Below are 19,454 nucleotides of genomic sequence, written 5' to 3'. Positions count from 1 at the left end.
TCTCTCTCTCATATCGTCATTCACACACTCCATCCATGTCTTCTTCGGTCGACCTCTTCCCCCTCTACCTTGCACTACCATTTCCATACATCTCCTAGTTAATTTATTAATTATTGTAATTAAAATCAAGATAGCACACAGATATGTAAAACGTTATTTTTTTTTCTTTCTTAAAAATAGCATATTCGAGCTGCTTCTGATTTAAAGCACTATTTTTATGATGTTTTTAGTTCTTTTAGCAGCTGAATTAAACAGTAAATGAGCTAAGATTAAGCTGCTTCTATGGCTCAGACTACAAGCATTTATATCTGACAGAATTAATACACTTATTGAAAATAAATTTTACTTATTAAAATATCCGCCATTGTTTCGACCTATGTATAATTGGTGAAATCATTGTGAAAAATATTTTGTTAATGAAGTCATTAAAAGATAAACTTAATGAAAACGAAGCTAATTATCATTTTAAAATGCCTAACGTTTTCAATTTTATTACCTGATCGAGCCACAGTGTAAATGCTGGAAAACACGACAAGGGTGTCCGAATCACTAAGATAACTCCACAGACCCTGCTACCGAACCATACTGACTGAAAGATCTATGTTAACACACCGATTACATCTACACTTCGCACACAGCACTTAGGGTTAACTAAGATTTTTTCATATAGCTTAGATGGGTGGATGAGCTCACAACCCACCTAGTGTTAAGCGGTTATTGGAGCCCGTGGACATCTACAACGTAAATGCGCCACCCATCTTGAGATATAAGCTCTAAGGTCTCAGTATAGTTACAACGGCTGTTCCACCCTTCAAACCGAAACGCATTACTGCTTCACGGCAGAAAGCCATGGTGGTGTACTGGTGGTAGGACCTCTTGTGAGTCCGCGCGGGTAGGTACCACCGCCCTGCCTATTTCTGCCGTGAAGCAGTAATGCGTTTCGGTTTGAAGGGTGGGGTAGCCGTTGTATCTATACTGAGATCTAAGAACTTATATCTCAAGGTGGGTGGCGCATTTACGTTGTAGATGTCCATGGGCTCCAGTAACCACTTAACATCAGGTGGGCTGTGAGCTCGTCCACCCATCTAAGCTATATGAAAAAATCTTAATTAACCCTAAGTGCTGTGTGCGAAGTGTAGATGTAATCGGTGTGTTAACATAGATCTTTCAGTCAGTATGGTTCGGTAGCAGGGTCTGTGGAGTTACGTATGTATTTATACGTATTTAAGTATTTAGGTCAGTGTCTGAAACCAAAACGCAGGGAATCCTAATTTGGGGTCGGTTGACCGTGCGTGATTTGTTTCCAATTCCCAGTTATCATGAATCACAGTTTTTTTTTCAGACGAGCACACGACGAGGCGGGTACCATTTTTTCCAATGAAATACGCTTTTTATTTTTTTTATTTTATTGCCCTTGTAGGCAGACGAGCATACGGCCCTCCTGATGGTGAGTGTTTACCGTCACCCATCGACTTCAGCAACGCCAGGGGCAGAGCCAAGCCGATGCCTACTTAATACTCTCCACAAGCCTCGTTTCATAGCCAGATGATACGTGACAAAAAATACCTCTTGAAACACACTGTGGATGACCCAGTGGCTCCAGGTAGTATGGATGAACTTTACTCCGGTGGCGGACGGTGCGATGGTAAAAACGAGATGATGGTATCATCTCGAACAATTCCTCATTCTTCCCATGGAACATATGGTACAAAATACAGAGGGAACCGAAGTCACTCCGCAGACCCAGAGCTTCCAAACGATCCGTGAAAATGGGATTATCGACAATCCGAACGGCCCTCTCCTGTATGGAGTCAAATGGAAGAAGCTAGTATTTGGGAGCCCCGGCCCAGAGATGGGAGCAGTACTTCACGTGAGGCCAGACTTATGCTTTATAAAGCAAAAGTCTTTGTCCAGGCGTGAAGTAACGCTTCGCTCAGTTAAGGACTCCCAGCATTTTGGACGCCAACTTGGCTTTGCCTTCCAAATGACTCCGAAATTGGACATCGCTCGAAATGTCGACCCCAAGTATCCCGATACTCTCGGAAGGTTGCAGGGATACTCCTTGGAATTGCGGCGCCATGACAATCATAGTTGCAACATGTTAACCAACTGCAAGTTTACTATACTACCTACATTTGAATTCCATAGACCAAATCATATTTAATGGGAGCAACCTCCTCGCAAATCACAATCGTTCAGAGTAATTTCGACAATGAAACTGCAAATCATTATATTAGTCCTCGCCGCTGTGGTGATCGTAGAATGCGGTCACCTATTCGTCGGTACCAATATCAATAGACCTATGGTCTACCATCACAACGCTAAGTACGACTCCAAATTATTCCGCAAAAGGGTTGAGAACCTTCATTACGTTCTACCCCAGGTGCCATCCACCATTGGCAAGTCCATTCAGGTTAGTGTACCTACTATTAATTCTGTTCGCAACATTACATGCAGTTATTTATGCCGAGTTTTTTGATGTTGTATATGTAAGCTTACCTTGAAATTAACCCACAGACACAGCCCACTGAGTTTCTCACCGGATCTTCTCAGTGGGTCGCGTTTCCGATCCGGTGGTAGATTCTGCGAATCACGATTCTTGCTAGGGTTCGTGTTAGCAACGTCATCAGGTTTGAGCTCCGTGAGCTGACCTACTAATTCGGAAAATCTAGAATAACCCCTCGAAGTTAGTAGAATAGGTAGAAACAAAAAAAAAGAAAGTGTAGTTAGAGGGATTCAGGCAATATTAAATATTTCATTTTTTCTGATAGCTATGTTTATTAAACTAATGATAGGTAGTTGTGAATACAAAATATTTTGAAGCAGAAATTAATGCATTTCCTTTAAATCATATAAATATAAGATATTATCTAGTATTTCATATTTTAAAGTATATACTATGCAAGTAGTACCTATATATCGTGTAATAAAAATCAAACCCGCAAAATTATAATTTGCGTAATCACTGGTGGTAAGACCTCTTGGGAGTCCGCACGGGTAGGTACCACCACTCCGCCTATTTCCGCCGTAAAGCAGTAATGCGTTTCGGTTCGAAGGGTGGGGCAGCCGTTGTAACTATACTGAGACCTTAGAACTTATATCTCGAGGTGGGTGGCGCGTTTACGTTGTAGATGTCTATGGGCTCCAGTAACCACTTAACACCAGGTGGGCTGTGAGCTCGTCCACCCATCTAAGCAAAAAAAAAAAAAAAACATTTAGCCTTTACACTGATGCATTCAAGGTCGATGTAGTCTCTCAAGACGGGCTTGATTGATCGTGATTTTCAAATGATATATTTTCCCACTGCAGTCCACGGATTTTAGGATCTAGATATCAAGAACTGGACTGCTCATTTAGTTAAAAATAATTGCTGCTTTTTGTGTAATAATGGTAAGCATGGTAAAATTGCAGTTTTGAGTCGTAGTAGGAAGGGGTCATCTTTTCGAGAAATACTGATTTCCCAGCGGTACCCAGAATTGTTTATTCATGGGTACTTGTAATTCACAGTCAAAAACTATTCCGTTTTCAGAACGTATGTAGTTAAAAGATCTACGGAAACGTGCTGTGGATAAGCGCAGTGGTCCCAGCTTGAATAAAGAGCGCACCGACAGCAGACGGTGCGATAGTGAAATAGATAAACACATTTGTATACATATATTGGAAACAATATTTCGGTTTTTTTTATTGCTTAGATGGGTGGACGAGCTCACAGCCCACCTGATTTTAAGTGGTTACTGGAGCCCATAGACATCCACAACGTAAATGCGCCACCCACCTCGAGATATAAGTTCTAAGGTCTCAAGTAGTGTTACAACGGCTGCCCCACCCTTCAAACCGAAACGCATTACTGCTTCACTTCAGAAATAGGCAGGGTGGTGGTACCCACCCGCGCGGACTCACAAGAGGCCCTACCACCAGTAACTACGCAAATTATAATTTTGCGGGTTTCATTTTTATTACACGATGTTATTCCTTCACCGTGGAAATCAATTGTGAACATTTGTTGAGTACGTATTTCATTAGGAAAATTGGTACCCGCCTGAGATTCGAACACCGGTGCATCGCTCAACACGAATACACCGGACGTCTTATCCGTTAGGCCACGACGACTTACAACGTACTTTTGAATTGTGAGCGCACTAAATTCTTGGTTTTTTTTTTTTTCAGGGAATTCTTGCCTATGATAAGACTCACACCACCGCTTCCGCTAACATCACTCAAGGTGGAATCGGGTTCACTTTCGTCAATCTCCGTATGAAGAGCGAACGCGGAAACAAGCTTAATTACGATGTCTACATCTACGTTTAAATATTGTTTGAGCAATCAATAAATATTTAACAAACAGATTAATTAATATGTTTTATTTTCTAGGATTTCAATCACTCATAGATGCAGACACTCACACATACACAACACAACATGCATGCGCGCACACGCCCACATATACACAAACTCACACACACACACAAATACACACACATTCACACACACACACACACACACACACTCACACGCATAATGACCTTAAATGATAACACCTAACGATCTCTCAACATTAGTCCGCAGCATCTATTCATGACTTAACCTAACCTAATCTATCTCAAGAAGGAGGGAGCCTGGAGATCAGTAATACAGGTCTTCGAACCTAGTACAGACTTCAGCTCTTTCAAAGGCTTACAAAATAAATTATAAGGTTAATTTCCATATGTATTTGTACTTGCTTTTATCTGCGAGAATGCGAGGATTGTGGTAGCCGAAGTTCTTGATGCGCTGATGATGAATCAGAAGGTTGCGTGTTCACATCTCGTCGCAGGCACCAGTTTGTAAGGATTAACGACGAAAGGAAGATCTTCCACCGAGCGCGTGATATTGCTCGTAGACCGACGGGCCGAATGTTGTTGTTCGGAACTTGTATATATGCGCTTTATCTTGAAGATGTCGTAAGCGAGATTCAGGCATCTATCAAATATGTTGCGTTGTAAGATGGCTACCCGCCACAATAACTTTAAGAGAGACATAAATAAATTATTATTATAAAATTATTATTATGACTACAGCTGTACTTAGAACGCGTTCGTGACAATCTAAATAGTTGATGAGATATGTTGTCATCTATACATATAAATAAAATTGGAGTGTCCGTTTGTAATATTGAAATAACCGTTTTTTACTACATGCATGTGAATATATATACGGTACATACACCAAAACAACATTTTTACAAATTTTGTCTATCTGTCTGTTTGTCTGTCTGTTTGTTCCGGCTAATCTCTGGAACGGCTGGACCGATTTTGACGAGTCTTTCACTGATAGGTAGCTGATGATATAAGGAGTAATTTAGGCTACTTTTTTCGGTCTAGCCACTCGGTCCACAAACAAAGGCACTTTAAGGAACTCATTCCAAAAAAATGCAATAGGCCGTATCGTCAACACAGCTTTTTTTTTTTTTTTTATTGCCCTTCTAGGCAGACGAGCACACGGCCCACCTGATGGTGAGTGGTTACCGTCGCTCATGGACTTCAGCAATGCCAGGGGCAGAGCCAAGCCGCTGCCTACCGCTTAATACTCTCCATAAGCCTCGTTTGAAGAAGGACATGTCATAGCGCTCGGGAAACACCGTGGAGGGGAGCTCATTCCATAGCCGGATGGTGCGTGGCAAAAAAGATCTCTGGAAGCGCACTGTGGATGACCGCAGTGGCTCCAGGTAGTATGGATGAACTCTACTCCGGTGGCGGGCGGTGCGGTGATAAAAACGAGATGCCGGTATCATCTCGAATAATTCCTCAGAGCACTCCCCATGGAACATACAAAGTAGGAACATACAAGGTAGATAGGTAATAAAATCACCGTCTGATTATCTACTTTTTTAGACTAGCTTCGCCCCGCGGCGTCACCTGCGGTACGACTAGAACCACAGGTAACATCGCGGGACTCAGCTATCAATAATAAAATTTAAAGTTTCCGAAGCGAAGCCAGGGCTGGTTGCTAGTATGCCATAATTTATTACTATAGGTCCCGCAGTAGTTGAAATTCGACTATAATTAATTGGAATTGTAAGTTTGTACACTATTATGATTGTATTTTATACTTCTATAATCACAAATTTCGCCAAGACTACACTATAAAAATAAATAAATAAAGACAAACAATATTTCATCTATTCTCAATTGGACCACATACGTCAAGAACAAAAGTTTGACAATAAATAGTATGCATGCGTGTGTGCGTCAAATACATGGTATGTAGTGTGTGTAATGTTTTCTTTATTGATTTAATGTATCTTTTATGCATAGTTTAAAAAAAAAATTGCATTGTGCACTTCTTCTCTATATTCTCTATAAGTGTGGAAAATTTCATACTCCTCCGTCCGCACAATTTTCGTAAAAAGGGATACAAAGTTTTTGCTTCACGTATTAATATATAGATAGTTCGGATAGTGTTCACGCATCGCATAAATACCCGTGGACGTGATTGATCAAATTAAGAACTTATTTGAGTCTATCATAAAAAAAAATTATCTTTAATTTATGTACTCATATGCTTTTCGTATGTTTATATTTGTATTTTGATTTGAAACGTAGTATTATGAAATATAATTGAGCTTTCGGCCTGATGTCTCGAGCCGGGTGGGGGTGTTCACGTGAGGTCTATGGGCTCCAGTAACCACTTAATACCGGACAGGACATGTATTCATTCGTCCGACTAGATATATAAAATATCTTACTTAATGGATATCAGTGGATTGACAACGAGGCTTATGAAGATAACGGGTTCTCGCTCTGTTTTTTATCACAAGTTTAAAAGAGTTCACTGCTTTCCAAGCCATAGTTATCCGAACTATAGTTAGAGCCTGTGCGTCCGTAGGCTGCCACTCAAGCAACTTGTGGGGTCCCACCTGTCCTGGGGAAGCTTCACTAATAAAAAAAAGACTTGTGGGATAGAAGAAGTAAAATTTTAATTACATTACGGGCTAATTTCGCTACCCTCCATAATTTATGTTTCTAGGCTCCCCATCGACGAGGTAAGAACACAGTTTACAATAACAATAAACTATTGAATGATTGCACGAATGCATTGTACGTCACGTGACCGAAATAAGAAAATGACTAAAACAAAATCTAACATCAAATTGGTTCGATTATCATTATTTATTTCTACCCCTGTCGCTCAGTAACTAAAAATGGGTCTGAGCCTTCATATTCGATAATCTTTAATCAGCATAGCACCATCTCAGAATTCCTCACTGTAGAACTGATATTTACAATAAATATATCATGCATGGTGGAGATTTGTTTGCCTTAACAGTGATTAGTTTCGTTGACAAGTTCCCATAAGTAATTTTTTTTTTTTATTGCCCTTGTAGGCAGACGAGCATACGGCCCACCTGATGGTGAGTGGTTACCGTCGCCCATGGACTTCAGCAATGCCAGGGGCAGAGCCAAGCCGCTGCCTAAGTCTGACTGAGTAAATCTGACATCGACATAATATGTATAATGTATTTATTTATTTAAATCAAAATACAGTTCAGCTTTGTAAAACTATAGCAATTGAGTTGCTCTTATAAAGAGAAACAACATTTAAATCTATTGCTTCATCATTATTTTTATATCTTTTTATATTTTAAAATAATATTGCAAAAATGCTCTTTTTATATGTCTAATGTTCTAATGTTTCAATAATCGAAATTCTATTTATGTCATCTATATAAGAATGATATAAATAACATATTAACCTCTTTAAGGTTAATCGTATAGAGGTTACATATGTATAGTTTATTTGGGATTTAAATTCAGTTTATCCTTAAACATTTTATACTATGCGTTAACATAGTACAAATGTTATTGTAATATAATAATATTACGGATTTATTTATAACATATTAAGTAGTTATTATTAAGCTTGAAACGTATAGTCTACGAATATCCTGCTGTGTATCGGAGGATAACTATTACTTGTTTTTATTAGTTACTAGCTGTGCCCGCGACTCCGTCCGCGTGGAATAGCGACTTTGGGCAGCAGTTTTAGGACATATTTTATCTTTTGGTTTATAAGCACCGTCATTTGGGTATTTAGAAAAATCTAATTTAAAGTAATGCTTCTCTATACACGACATTAGACGTATAGCCATCGGGGATCAAACATACAAGTTGCTAGGATTGCTGAAATGTGACAGAGCTACATAACCGTGTGACCGAGTTGACTGTGTGAAAAGCAGTTAACACTTATATCTACACCCACAACGTTTAGCGTCTGACCTTGGGCTTTATTTATTATCATCACGAAGCATAGGCTCGCTGGAAACGCGATCGGTAGTGAGTTGTGCTTCCTGTTCTTTTAGTGTCTCCCGAAACCGGGCAAACTTTTGCTGTCCGAACCCTCTGAGAGCTCAGACGGATTTCCCTATCAGTAAAGGTCTCAGACTCAAGCGATAGTGCATGGGCCTCGCGATCGGCAGTGAGACGTGCTTCTCATTCTGCAAGTCTCTTCTGAGACTGGGCATTTGCTGTCCGAACCCTCTGAGAGCTCAGACGGATTTCCCTATCAGTAAAGGTCTCAGACTCAAGCGATAGTGCATGAGCATCGCAATCGGCAGAGAGACGTGCTTCTCGTTCTTCAAGTGTCTCCTGAGACCAGGTAATTGCTGTCCGAGCCCTTTGAAAGCTCAGACGGATTTCCCTATTAATAAAGGTCTCAGACTCAAGCGATAGTGCATGCGCCTCGCGATCGGCAGTGAGACGTGTTTCTCGTTCTTCAAGTGTCTCCTAAAACCGGGCATTTGCTGTCCAAACCCTCTAAGGAGCTCAGGCGGGATTCCCTATCAGTGAAAGTCTCAGACTCACGCGATAGTGTATAAGATTCACGATCGATGGACAAACTTGCGTCACGTTGTTCCCTGTTCACCCTAATTCGAGTGGACTTTTTTTGAGAACATTGTGAACTCAATCGAAATTCTCGCTGAGCCGAAGTTTCTCTAACACGAAACCTCGCCTGACGTTCCTGAGAGGTAGTGAGTATTGCCTCATAACCTGCTTCAGATTCCTGTGATCGAACTAATTTCATCCTTTTAGCATTCCTGCTGCACTGGGAGAGGTTGAGTCTTTTTCGAGGCATTCTTACAATAAGTAGTACCTACTAACACAACGTTGTTTGGTAAACACGTACTTATCATAAAACTAAATTATAAATACTTACAGATTATTATACATTTTAACTTTATTACAGTTTATTAATTATTAATAACTATTAAATCGTGTCAACCTAATCTTTTAACTATAGAAAACAAACGTGCCTATGGGTTAATTTACTCATCGAGCCCTTCGTCGCAAGCGACGGGTTCGCCAAGGAAGCAGCGGCGCGGCATCGGCGCGCTTTGTATTCCCGCGCGGCTGCACAGACGTAAACAATCTACAAACGCCCAGCTACGTTATTCTTTAAATTGGCATAACTTTTTTTATTTTTGTACCGATTGACATGAAACAAACACTAAATGTTAAAGTAAAGTTTACCACAATAAATTAGTGAAAACCACATTTAAATCGGCACAGCTGTTTCTGAGATTAGCGTGCACAAACGCACAGACAAACAGATAAACAGACAAAAATTCTAAAAATCATTTTTTTGGGTTCTATTGCGTTCATAAAGCCCCTTATAACAGTTTTCCTGAGATATCTTCCATGTACAGACAGCGACCAGTTACGATTTTATTATAATAATAATAATATGTATTAAAGATGAGGAGAGGTCACGGCTCACCTAACGTAAGGCGATCACTGGAAACACAACACCCCAAATGCAACTCCCCAATGCTATTGAGGCTTTTTTTATTGCTTATATGGGTGGACGAGCACACAGCCCACCTGGTGTTAAGTGGTTACTAGAGCCCATAGACATCTGCAACGTAAATGCAGCCATCCACCTTTAGATATAAGTTCTAAGGTCTCAGTATAGTTACAACGGCTGCCCCACCCTTCGAACCGAAGCGTATTACTGCTTCACGACAGAAATAGGCAGGGTGGTGGTACCTACCCGTGCGGACTAACAAGAAGTCCTACCACCAGTAATTACGCAAATTATAATTTTACGGTTTTGATTTTTATTACACGATGTTATTCCTTCACCATTGGATTCAATCGTGAACATTTGATATGTACGTATTTCACTAGAAAAATTGGTACCCGCCTGCGGGATTTGAACGCCGTTGCCGTTGCCGAATGCACAGGACGTCTTATCCTTTACAGCTACATGCTGTAGAACCACCGAACAATAACCATATCTTAGTTTAGTCATCTAAACATATCTATATAAACATATAAGGCAATTTTAACAAGAGCTTTAGCAATTTAATTTATTCTTTAGAGGAGGCCTTCACCTTCACTTGAGGAGGAGTTCATGCAAATAAACTTCCATATTCACATTTTTTTTAAATATTATTTAGATTTATGCTTTTAAAAGGAAGGGGAAGGGAGAGAGAGAGAGGGGAAGGAAATGAAGTGAAATACGTGTAATAACATTACTACTTTATTTCCTTTCTTCTTTTTCTTCTTTATATTTAAAATATGTATGCAACCTACTATTTGCATGGAATAAAAATAATAATAATAAATAAATATTATTGTTATTTGCAATTTAAACAATATAAAATACGTTTTTTTTACCCTTATTATAAGGGAAAACTCGCTGAATTTCATTTAAAAAAGTAATTCTCAAGATGAGTCGACAAGATCATGGCCTGTCTGATTTTAAGTGATTATCGCCTATAATCGTGACAAAGTGAAAGCTGTCACCTTTTTTTTTCATTTTCGTTAGTACGTTAATGAATCTACCTACGGCCTACTGAGTGTTATGGTTCCGGGAGAGAACATCAAAATCAATACTGTTGAGTCGTCTAAGCATTTATAATGAGAACATTTCGTAAATCAGTGCGAAGCAGATACACAGCGAAAAACATTTTTTCATCCTGAAAAAAATATACTTTATAAGTTTATATAAAATTAGTTTGATCGTTTATCAATCAATTAAAAGTACATTAATACTAATGAAGTCATTAAAACATAAACTTCAATTAAAATGCACCAAACTAGATATTATTTTAATCATTAAAATGATAATATATTTCATTTATTCAATAGTTAGTTGCACCACAGTTTAAGTAACGTAAGCTGGATAAATGTCCAATTAAATTATTATTATAACATTACAATTAAAATGCGGTAATGAATCTGGCACAGAATGGAAAGCAGTCGACGTCGCCCAAAACACGTCATCTCGGATCCTCCCGATCCACTAACAGTGCTTCTAGGTACTTCAAGCACCGGTCACCGTTCTGGTCGAACCCGTCGCTTGCGACGAAGGGCTCGACGAGTAAATTAACTCCCAGACACAGCCCACTGAGTTTCTCGCCGGATCTTCTCAGTGGGTCGCGTTTCCGATCCGGTGGTAGATTCTGCGAAGCACGGCTCTTGCTAGGGTTCGTGTTAGCAACGTCATCAGGTTTGAGCCCCGTGAGCTCACCTACAAACGTTAGGGTTACGCTGAAATAGCCTCTAAGGCTATCAGTTTAGGTAGGAAAAAAAAAAAAAAAAAGTCCACGGGCGACTGACGTGACAAAAATAAACTCGAGTTTATTAAATAAACCGTAAAAGTAATTTTAATTATGGCTACGACTCCCGAAAATAAGAAAATACTAAGTCCTAAACGATATTGTAACAAAATGACATAGCAATAATGTTAGCCGCACAAGACGTCCTACCACAAGTAAAATTTTAGGTCCCCGTAACACAGGGGAAATCCATATCGTTCCTGCGTTGGGCGAAGTATATTAAAAAAACAGAATTAACCAGCTCCGAATTATTTACACTGCACTGATTCACAAAAAAAAAATCATCAGAATATTTAACGGGAGCATTTCCTCGTAGCTCACAGTTGTTCAGTGCCATTTGCCATGATGAAGTTGCAAATCGTTGTGTTGCTACTCGCCGCTGCGGTGATCGTGGAATGCGGTCACACTTTCATCGGCACCAGCGTCAATAGGCCCTTGGTCTACCACCATGACGTGCAGTACAGCTCGAAAATGTTCCGTAAGAGAGTTGAAAACCTCCATTTCAGCTTGCCTCATGTACCTTCCATCTTCGGGAGGTCCATTCAGGTTAGTCACGATTTTTTAATGTAGTTCTCAATTTGCTAAATAAATATATAATAATTTATGCAGAGGTTTGACTCTGCACAATAGTTGGTAGCGTAAAGGGCTACTCTAACTAGTCACAGACCGGTAGGTGGCCTCATGGACTCAACGTGGAACGGTTTGCTAACACTGGCAAGAGCAGTGCTTCGCAGAATCTCTCACTGGATCGGAATCGTGGCCCACTAAGAAAATCCGGCGAGAAACTCAGTAGTGAGGTCCGTTTAAATACTTCCAGACTTCGAGAATAAAAATAAAAAGGAGTCTTTTTGTTTTTCTCAAGTCGTTTTTTTGGTTAAAATGTTTTCGATCGTGTCAATGTACCTTTGACAGTACTACTACCGACGTAAAAATAGGTAAATAAAAGCCGAAGGTATATATATATATATATATATATATAACAAGGATATACACGTACCAGTCGATTCAATACGGGATAAACTTTATAATTAACTTCCGCTAATCCAAATAACATTTTGACCGTTGATCCAATTAAAGACAAAAGTACATATTAAGTTTTTTTGTTGCACTATATACGTGGACTAGGTCATGGCCGGCCAGCTGACGAGTTACTAGAATCCATAGACGTTAGATCGAAGTCTCAAAGGTAATGGGCAGGACGGTAGTCACCCGAGTGTACTTGGATGCCATACCACAATTAACGACGCCAATTTAGAGAATTTTCCGCGTTTATTTTCCATTACACGATCCTATTCGTCCGTGAATACAAAACATAATACGCATTTTTAATACGTTTTTATTAGCTTCAGACGTATGTATGTCAGTATGTAACGGAATCATTGAAAATGATTTTGACCCCCTTCAAAACGTCGGATTAACTCAATATTAAAAAAAAAAAAGAAATTGAAAAAATTGAAGTTCAACTAAAAAATGAAAAATAAATAATAGTTTAAAAAAACTAACAAAATACGCTTTTAAAGAAAATCCAACTAAAAATAGAAAATAAATTATATTAAATTTGAATTAAAAATAGTGTAAGAAAAAAATATTTTATTGTAAAAAAATCGTGGGGAGTAGTTATAAAATTAAATATTTTATGAACAGATATGAGTAGAAGGGTTATTTTGATAATCTATATGTTACCGGAAATGTATGAAATCAAGGAATTGTATACAAATCTTAGGAAATGTGTACAATTCCGATACTATTTAGGAAATGTATAAAATATTATTTGAAAGACTATTTAATGCATAGATATCCTAGGAAATGTATAAATTTCCTAGAAATTGTATATAATTCCAATATCGTATTAGGAAATGTATAAAGTAAATGCTTTCTGTAATAAAACACGTTGTTAATAATATTTTTTTATTATAACACTTATTGAGACAATCGGGTAACAGTCATACCGTAAAATAATAATAATATATTCATATTATCTTACTGATTAAAACTTCTAAAATCAACTATCTATTAACTTTTAACGTATCACAAAATCAACTTATATTTATTCTTATAAAATAAAATTTTCATTTGGCAAGTAATCAATCTGATAATTAAGTAATTATAAATGTCAAAGTATAAAAGTAAATCTTTATATTATAATAATACTTTGTCAGTCCATATAGCTCTTTATTTTTGCAGGGTAAGCTCGAATGGCATTTGGAAGTACATAATACTTTATTTTTAAAACACAGACATCTTGATGTAGCACAGTTTTTCTTGCAAAGGCACTTCTTAAATCCCTGGCCGGTTCCAGTGGATTGCAAGTTGGCAACTGACCGTAGTGCAAGACTCGTCCCGCTGTCCCCGCGTACCCACCAATATCTTAAATGTTTTACATTTCCGATTGCTATTTAGGAAATGTATAGATTTCCTAGGAAATGTGTAATGCATAAGTATAATATAATTTATTTCACCCATTTCCGTGCGATTTTAGGAATTACATACATTTCCTAGGAATTTTATACAATGACGGATTACATACATTTCCGTTAACATATATATTAATATATGAAGCAAAAACTATGTGGGATACATAGTTTTTGCTTCATATATTATTACGAAAATTTATTTTACGGAAATTTACGAAAATTGCGCGGACGGAGGAGTATGAAATTTTCCAAACTTATAGAGAATATAGAGAAGAAGTGCACAATGCTAATATTTTTTTAAAATAATGCATAAAAGATACATTAAATCAATAAAAAAACATTACACACACTACAAACCGTGTATTTGACGTACTCACGTATGCATACTATTTATTTATTGTCAAACTTTTATTCTTGACGTCTTTGTCTGACGTTGAGAATAGATTAAATATTGTTTGTCTTTATTAATATTTTTCTATAGTGTAGTCTTGACAAAATTTGTGATTATAGAAGTATAATAGTCTTTGAAAATAGAATCATAATAGTGTACAAACTTATAATTTCAATAAATTATAGTCGAATTTCGACTACCGGGCGACCACTAGTATCCTGAAAAGCACCCCACGCTTTTTTACAATAAAATCATTTTTACTCACACTATTTTTAATTCAAATTTATTAAAATTTATTTTCTATTTTTTAGTTGGATTTTCTATTTGGAAAACGTATTTTGTTAGTTTTTTAAACTATTCTTTATTTCTGGCAGACGCTGTATCAAGACGGCGTTTTTGCTAAGCTGACCATTTAGTTACGTCAAATATGAGAATTTAAAGAAAACAAATTTATAGAAAAGAATTTCGCATTTCGAGATCCTTTAATGGGTTTTCAAGTCGTGAGAGTATTAAATCGTTGGATTTTTTTTTCAGGGCATTCTGGCCTTCGACAAGACCTATAGCACCGCTTCTGCGAACATCACCCAAGGCGGAATCGGCTTTAACTTCGTCAATCTCCGCATGAAGAGCGAGCGCGGATCAAAAATTCATTTCGATGTATACATTTTTGCTTAATTATTGCTCCAGCAATAAACAGATGTGACTACAATATTGTGTTTTTATTTAAGAACGATTTTGTTAAAAAAAAAATTATTGCTTAGGAGGAAGGACGAGCTCACAGCCCATCTGGTGTTAAGTGGTTACTGGAGCCCATAGACATCTACAACGTAAATGCGCCACCCATCTTGAGATATGAGTTCTAAGGTCTCAGCCACAACGGCTGCCCCCCCCTTCAAACCGAAACGCATTACTGCTTCACGGCAGAAATAGGCAGGGGGATGGTACCTACCCGCGCGGACTCACAAAAGGTCCTACCACCAGTAAATTCAATTCAATTCAAATTATTTATTTTCCAGAGACATGGTACATACATTTTAAAAAAAGTCGTCGGGGCCTAAAGGATAAGACGTCCGGTGCATTCGTATATAGCGATGCACCGGTGTTCGAATCCCGCCAATTTTTCCAATTTTTCTAATGAAATACGTACTTAACAAATGTTTACGATTGACTTCCACGGTGAAGGAATGACATCGTGTAATAAAAATCAAATCCGCAAAATTATAATTTGCGTAATTACTGGTGGTAGGACCACTTGTGAGTCCGCACGGGTAGGTACCACCGCCCCGCTTATTTCTGCCGTGAAGTAGTAATGCGTTTCGGTTTGAAGGGTGGGGCAGCCGTTGTGACTATACTGAGACCTTAGAACTTATATCTCAAGGTGTGTGGCGCATTTACGTAGTAGATGTTTATGGGCTCCAGTAACCACTTAACACCAGGTGGGCTGTGAGCTCGTCCAAACGTCTAAGCAATAAAAAAAAAAAAAAAAAACATAAATAAAGGCATTATAAAATTTTAACATTCCAGCGTGTTCTTACTGGAATAAAAAGTGTGCAAATATAAAATTAATATAAAATTAATTGAAGATTACTAACATGTCAATTTATAAGTTAGCATTCATAAATTATAGTTAAAAAGAATTTCATTACATTCATAATCCATTAAAATCATAAAACAATAGATCTAATCAATTACATATATTAATATCATATAAAAATTCACTAATATCATCTTTATCTTTATCTTTATTCTTTATTTGTACACACAGTTAATATGATACAGTAATTGCGATAAGATATAAAAATGGCGAGCTTAACTCAACAATTGAGTTATCTACCAGCTAACCGTTCTTTAAGAAGGAAAGCTTTACATGAGTGGGTAGATGAGTACAATATAATTAATTTAATTATTGATACTATAGTGAATAACAATAAAAATAACAAAAATAAACACTAATACATAATATATCAAACTATATACATACACAATCACACACATACATAACATAAACATATACATACACGTACATATATAATGAAATACATAAAATAAATACATATAAGTAATACTAAATTGATAGATAGTGCTCCTTTAATGCCTTCCTGAATACTTCAAGTGAGGGACTTGCACGGATTGAGTGTGGAACTGAGTTCCCTGGTGGTAGGACCTCTTGTGAGTCCGCACGGGTAGGTACCACCACCCCGCCTATTTCTGCCGTGAAGCAGTAATGGGTTTCGGTTTGAAGGGTGGGGCAGCCGTTGTAACTATCCTTGAGACCATAGAACTTATATCTCAAGGTGGGTGGCGCATTTACATTATAGATGTCTATGGGCTCCAGTAACCACTTAACACCAGGTGGTCTGTGAGCTCGTCCACCCATATAAGCAATAAAAAATAAAATTAAAAAAAAGTTCCATCATCATAACATTTCCTTAAAAAAAAAAAAAATTTACATCGTTTTTGAACTGTCGATTCTTTTTATCCTTGAAAATATCAGATACCTAAACGGTTGTTGTTAACAGAGCAGACGAGCTGGATTATCCTGAAGTTCAAATTTTGATTCACTCTTGAATCACTCACTGGTTGATATCCTAAGGGGTTATTCCAACTATTTACGGTAGGTGAGCTCACGAATTCAACTTAAGAGAATTGTTAACACCGACCCAAGCAAGAGCGGTGCTTCGCTGAATCTACCACCGGATCGAAACCGCGACACACTGAGAAGATCCCGTGAGAAACTCTGTAGGTTATGTGAAAGTATCTGACGAAACTACACCAACACGCTGATTCATGATTGATCGTCTCCACTGTCATAAAAGCTGGCAGCAATCGGTGGGAAAAACATTTTCGATCGTTCCGTGCAATCAATCAAGAAAGTTTCGCCAAACAAATTAAATTTAATTACCAAGAAAATAAGACTGAAATAACCTACTCTCTTTCTATGTAATATTTCAAGTTACTAATTAAAAGCTGTGCATGAGAAAATACCTACATATATAACAGCTGTATAAGGTACTGGTAGGGCATTGTGCTGTAAGTGCCATATAGGAACTTTAAATAATATATATAATTATTTCCAGTTGTAATTATTTCCCAAGCTTATCTAAGAAACAGACGTTCCAGTTTAAAGGACAATCATAAAGCGATAGAGATGAGATTTCTCAAGGCGAACGGTTTTTTTTCCTACCTAAGCGATAGCCTTGAGAGGCTATTTGAGCGTAACCATAACTCGTAAGTGAGCTCACGGGGCTCAGACCTGATGACGTTACTAACACGAACCCTAGCAAGAGCCGTGCTTCGCAGAATCTACCACCGGATCGGAATCGCGACCCACTGAGAAGATCCGGCGAGAAACTCAGTGGGCTGTGTCTGTGGGTTAGTTTACTCGTCGAGCCCTTCGTCGCAAGCGATGGGTTCGACGAGAAAGATGACTGGTGCTTGAGATACCTAAAAGCGGGTGGATCGGGGGGATCCGAAATGTCGTGTTTTGGGCGACGTCGACTGCTTTCCATTCTGTCCACAGGATCGGGAATGTAGTTACCGGTAGCCACGATGAGAGGGTTCCCGCGTCGTGCCGCTTTGTCGAAGTGGCGCATCGATTCCGACTGATCCTTCATGTTGTGATATTTATAGAATGCCCTCGACGCCCAATACTATCTTCAACAAACAAACCAACGGACGGATCTGATATTGGCGGTACTCATCAGGCAAGTGGAAGGAACCAGTGGAGACAAGAATGATGAGATAGTCAACGAACAACATCAAAATTATCCTGAACCAAGTAATTTTTTTTATACCAAGAAATAATGTACGAAGATACAATGACTTGTAAGTGGATAGGATATAGTACTGAGTGTACTTCCGGCGAGACCGCGACAAAGTGCCGACCGGATGCGTCGATTCGGGAACGGACATCTCGAATAGGGATGTGAAGCAGCTGGAATTTATCGAGGTTTTTATCGATATTTTTATCACTTAGGATGGGTGAACGATGGTTATGGTAGCCATTCTGGGCTCCTAACCTTGCCAGCGTAAATTTCGTCACTCGCTTTGAGACCAGAGGTGGAATTAAAGAAATTTAAAAAGGAAATTTAAAAATTAAACTAAAAGCCAAACACCTGATTTCTTCCTCGCAGAAATAGGCTGGGATAGGCGGGTTGATAACACATTCTACCATCAGTAGAATTACCTAAATGAAGAAAAACTAGAAACTAGAAAACCTAAATGAAGAGAGGATACTGCTAGCAAGCAAAGTTCGTTATCTTAAGATATATCGATAAAACAATTTGAAGTCGTCGTGGCCTAACGGATAAGACGTCCGGTGCATTCGTGTTGAGCGATGCACCGATGTTCGAATCTCAGGCGGGTACCAATTTTTCTAATGAAATACGTACTCAACAAATGTTCACGATTGACTTCCACGGTGAAGGAATAACATCGTGTAATAAAAATGAAACCCGCAAAATTATAATTTGCGTAATTACTGGTGGTAGGACCTCTTGTGAGTCCGCGCGGGTGGGTACCACCGCCCTACCTATTCCTGCCGTGACGCAGTAATGCGTTTCGGTTTGAAGGGTGGGGCAGCCGTTGTAACTATACTGAGACCTTAGAACTTATATCTCAAGGTGGGTGGCGCATTTACATTGTGGATGTCTATGGGCTCCAGTAACCACTTAACACCAGGTGGGCTGTGAGCTCGTCCAATCTAAGCAATAAAAAAATAAAAATAAAAAAAACAATCGATTCTTTAATGCCGTTTTTAAAGACACAACTCTATTCTGAAGAACCCTTGATTCCTCCGTGTGTGAATAGGGATTACGACCTTTTTGGATGAATCCTTAATCTTGACCTGATTAACGCTCTCATGTTGAAGACTCCCAAAGTTCTCTTACCAATAAAAAGGCACCACATATATTTTGTACCTAGGTTATTTCCAATAATCTAAGTACGTGCTTCTGCGAACTCTCGCATATAAATAAACATAATTACACCTCACTCACATTAATATTCGTCTACTTATGACATCAGTTGATTATTTTATACCAATTTATTT

The 19,454-nt window shown here is 38.3% G+C and overlaps 2 protein-coding genes across 2 annotated transcripts; both read left to right on the top strand.

Moving 5' to 3' along the window:
- The first annotated feature begins 2,174 nt into the window (after positions 1-2,174).
- LOC114240940 (uncharacterized) lies at positions 2,175-4,350 on the top strand. The gene is made up of 2 exons (XM_028171630.2): positions 2,175-2,413; positions 4,168-4,350. The coding sequence occupies exons 1-2, from the start codon at positions 2,213-2,215 to the stop codon at positions 4,306-4,308; spliced, it is 342 nt and encodes a 113-aa protein (XP_028027431.1). The 5' UTR covers positions 2,175-2,212; the 3' UTR covers positions 4,309-4,350.
- A 7,550-nt stretch (positions 4,351-11,900) lies between these two features.
- On the top strand, positions 11,901-15,113 carry LOC114240949 (uncharacterized). Its single transcript, XM_028171644.2, has 2 exons — positions 11,901-12,145; positions 14,939-15,113. Exons 1-2 carry the CDS (start codon positions 11,942-11,944, stop codon positions 15,077-15,079), a joined length of 345 nt encoding a protein of 114 aa, XP_028027445.2. The 5' UTR covers positions 11,901-11,941; the 3' UTR covers positions 15,080-15,113.
- Positions 15,114-19,454: the final 4,341 nt, after the last annotated feature.

This window comes from Bombyx mandarina, chromosome 21, assembly GCF_030267445.1.
Source record: "Bombyx mandarina strain Sakado chromosome 21, ASM3026744v2".
Classification (NCBI taxonomy): Eukaryota; Metazoa; Arthropoda; class Insecta; order Lepidoptera; family Bombycidae; genus Bombyx; species Bombyx mandarina.
Note: the sequence above shows the minus strand (reverse complement) of the source record. Positions and strands in the feature narration are given on the sequence as shown.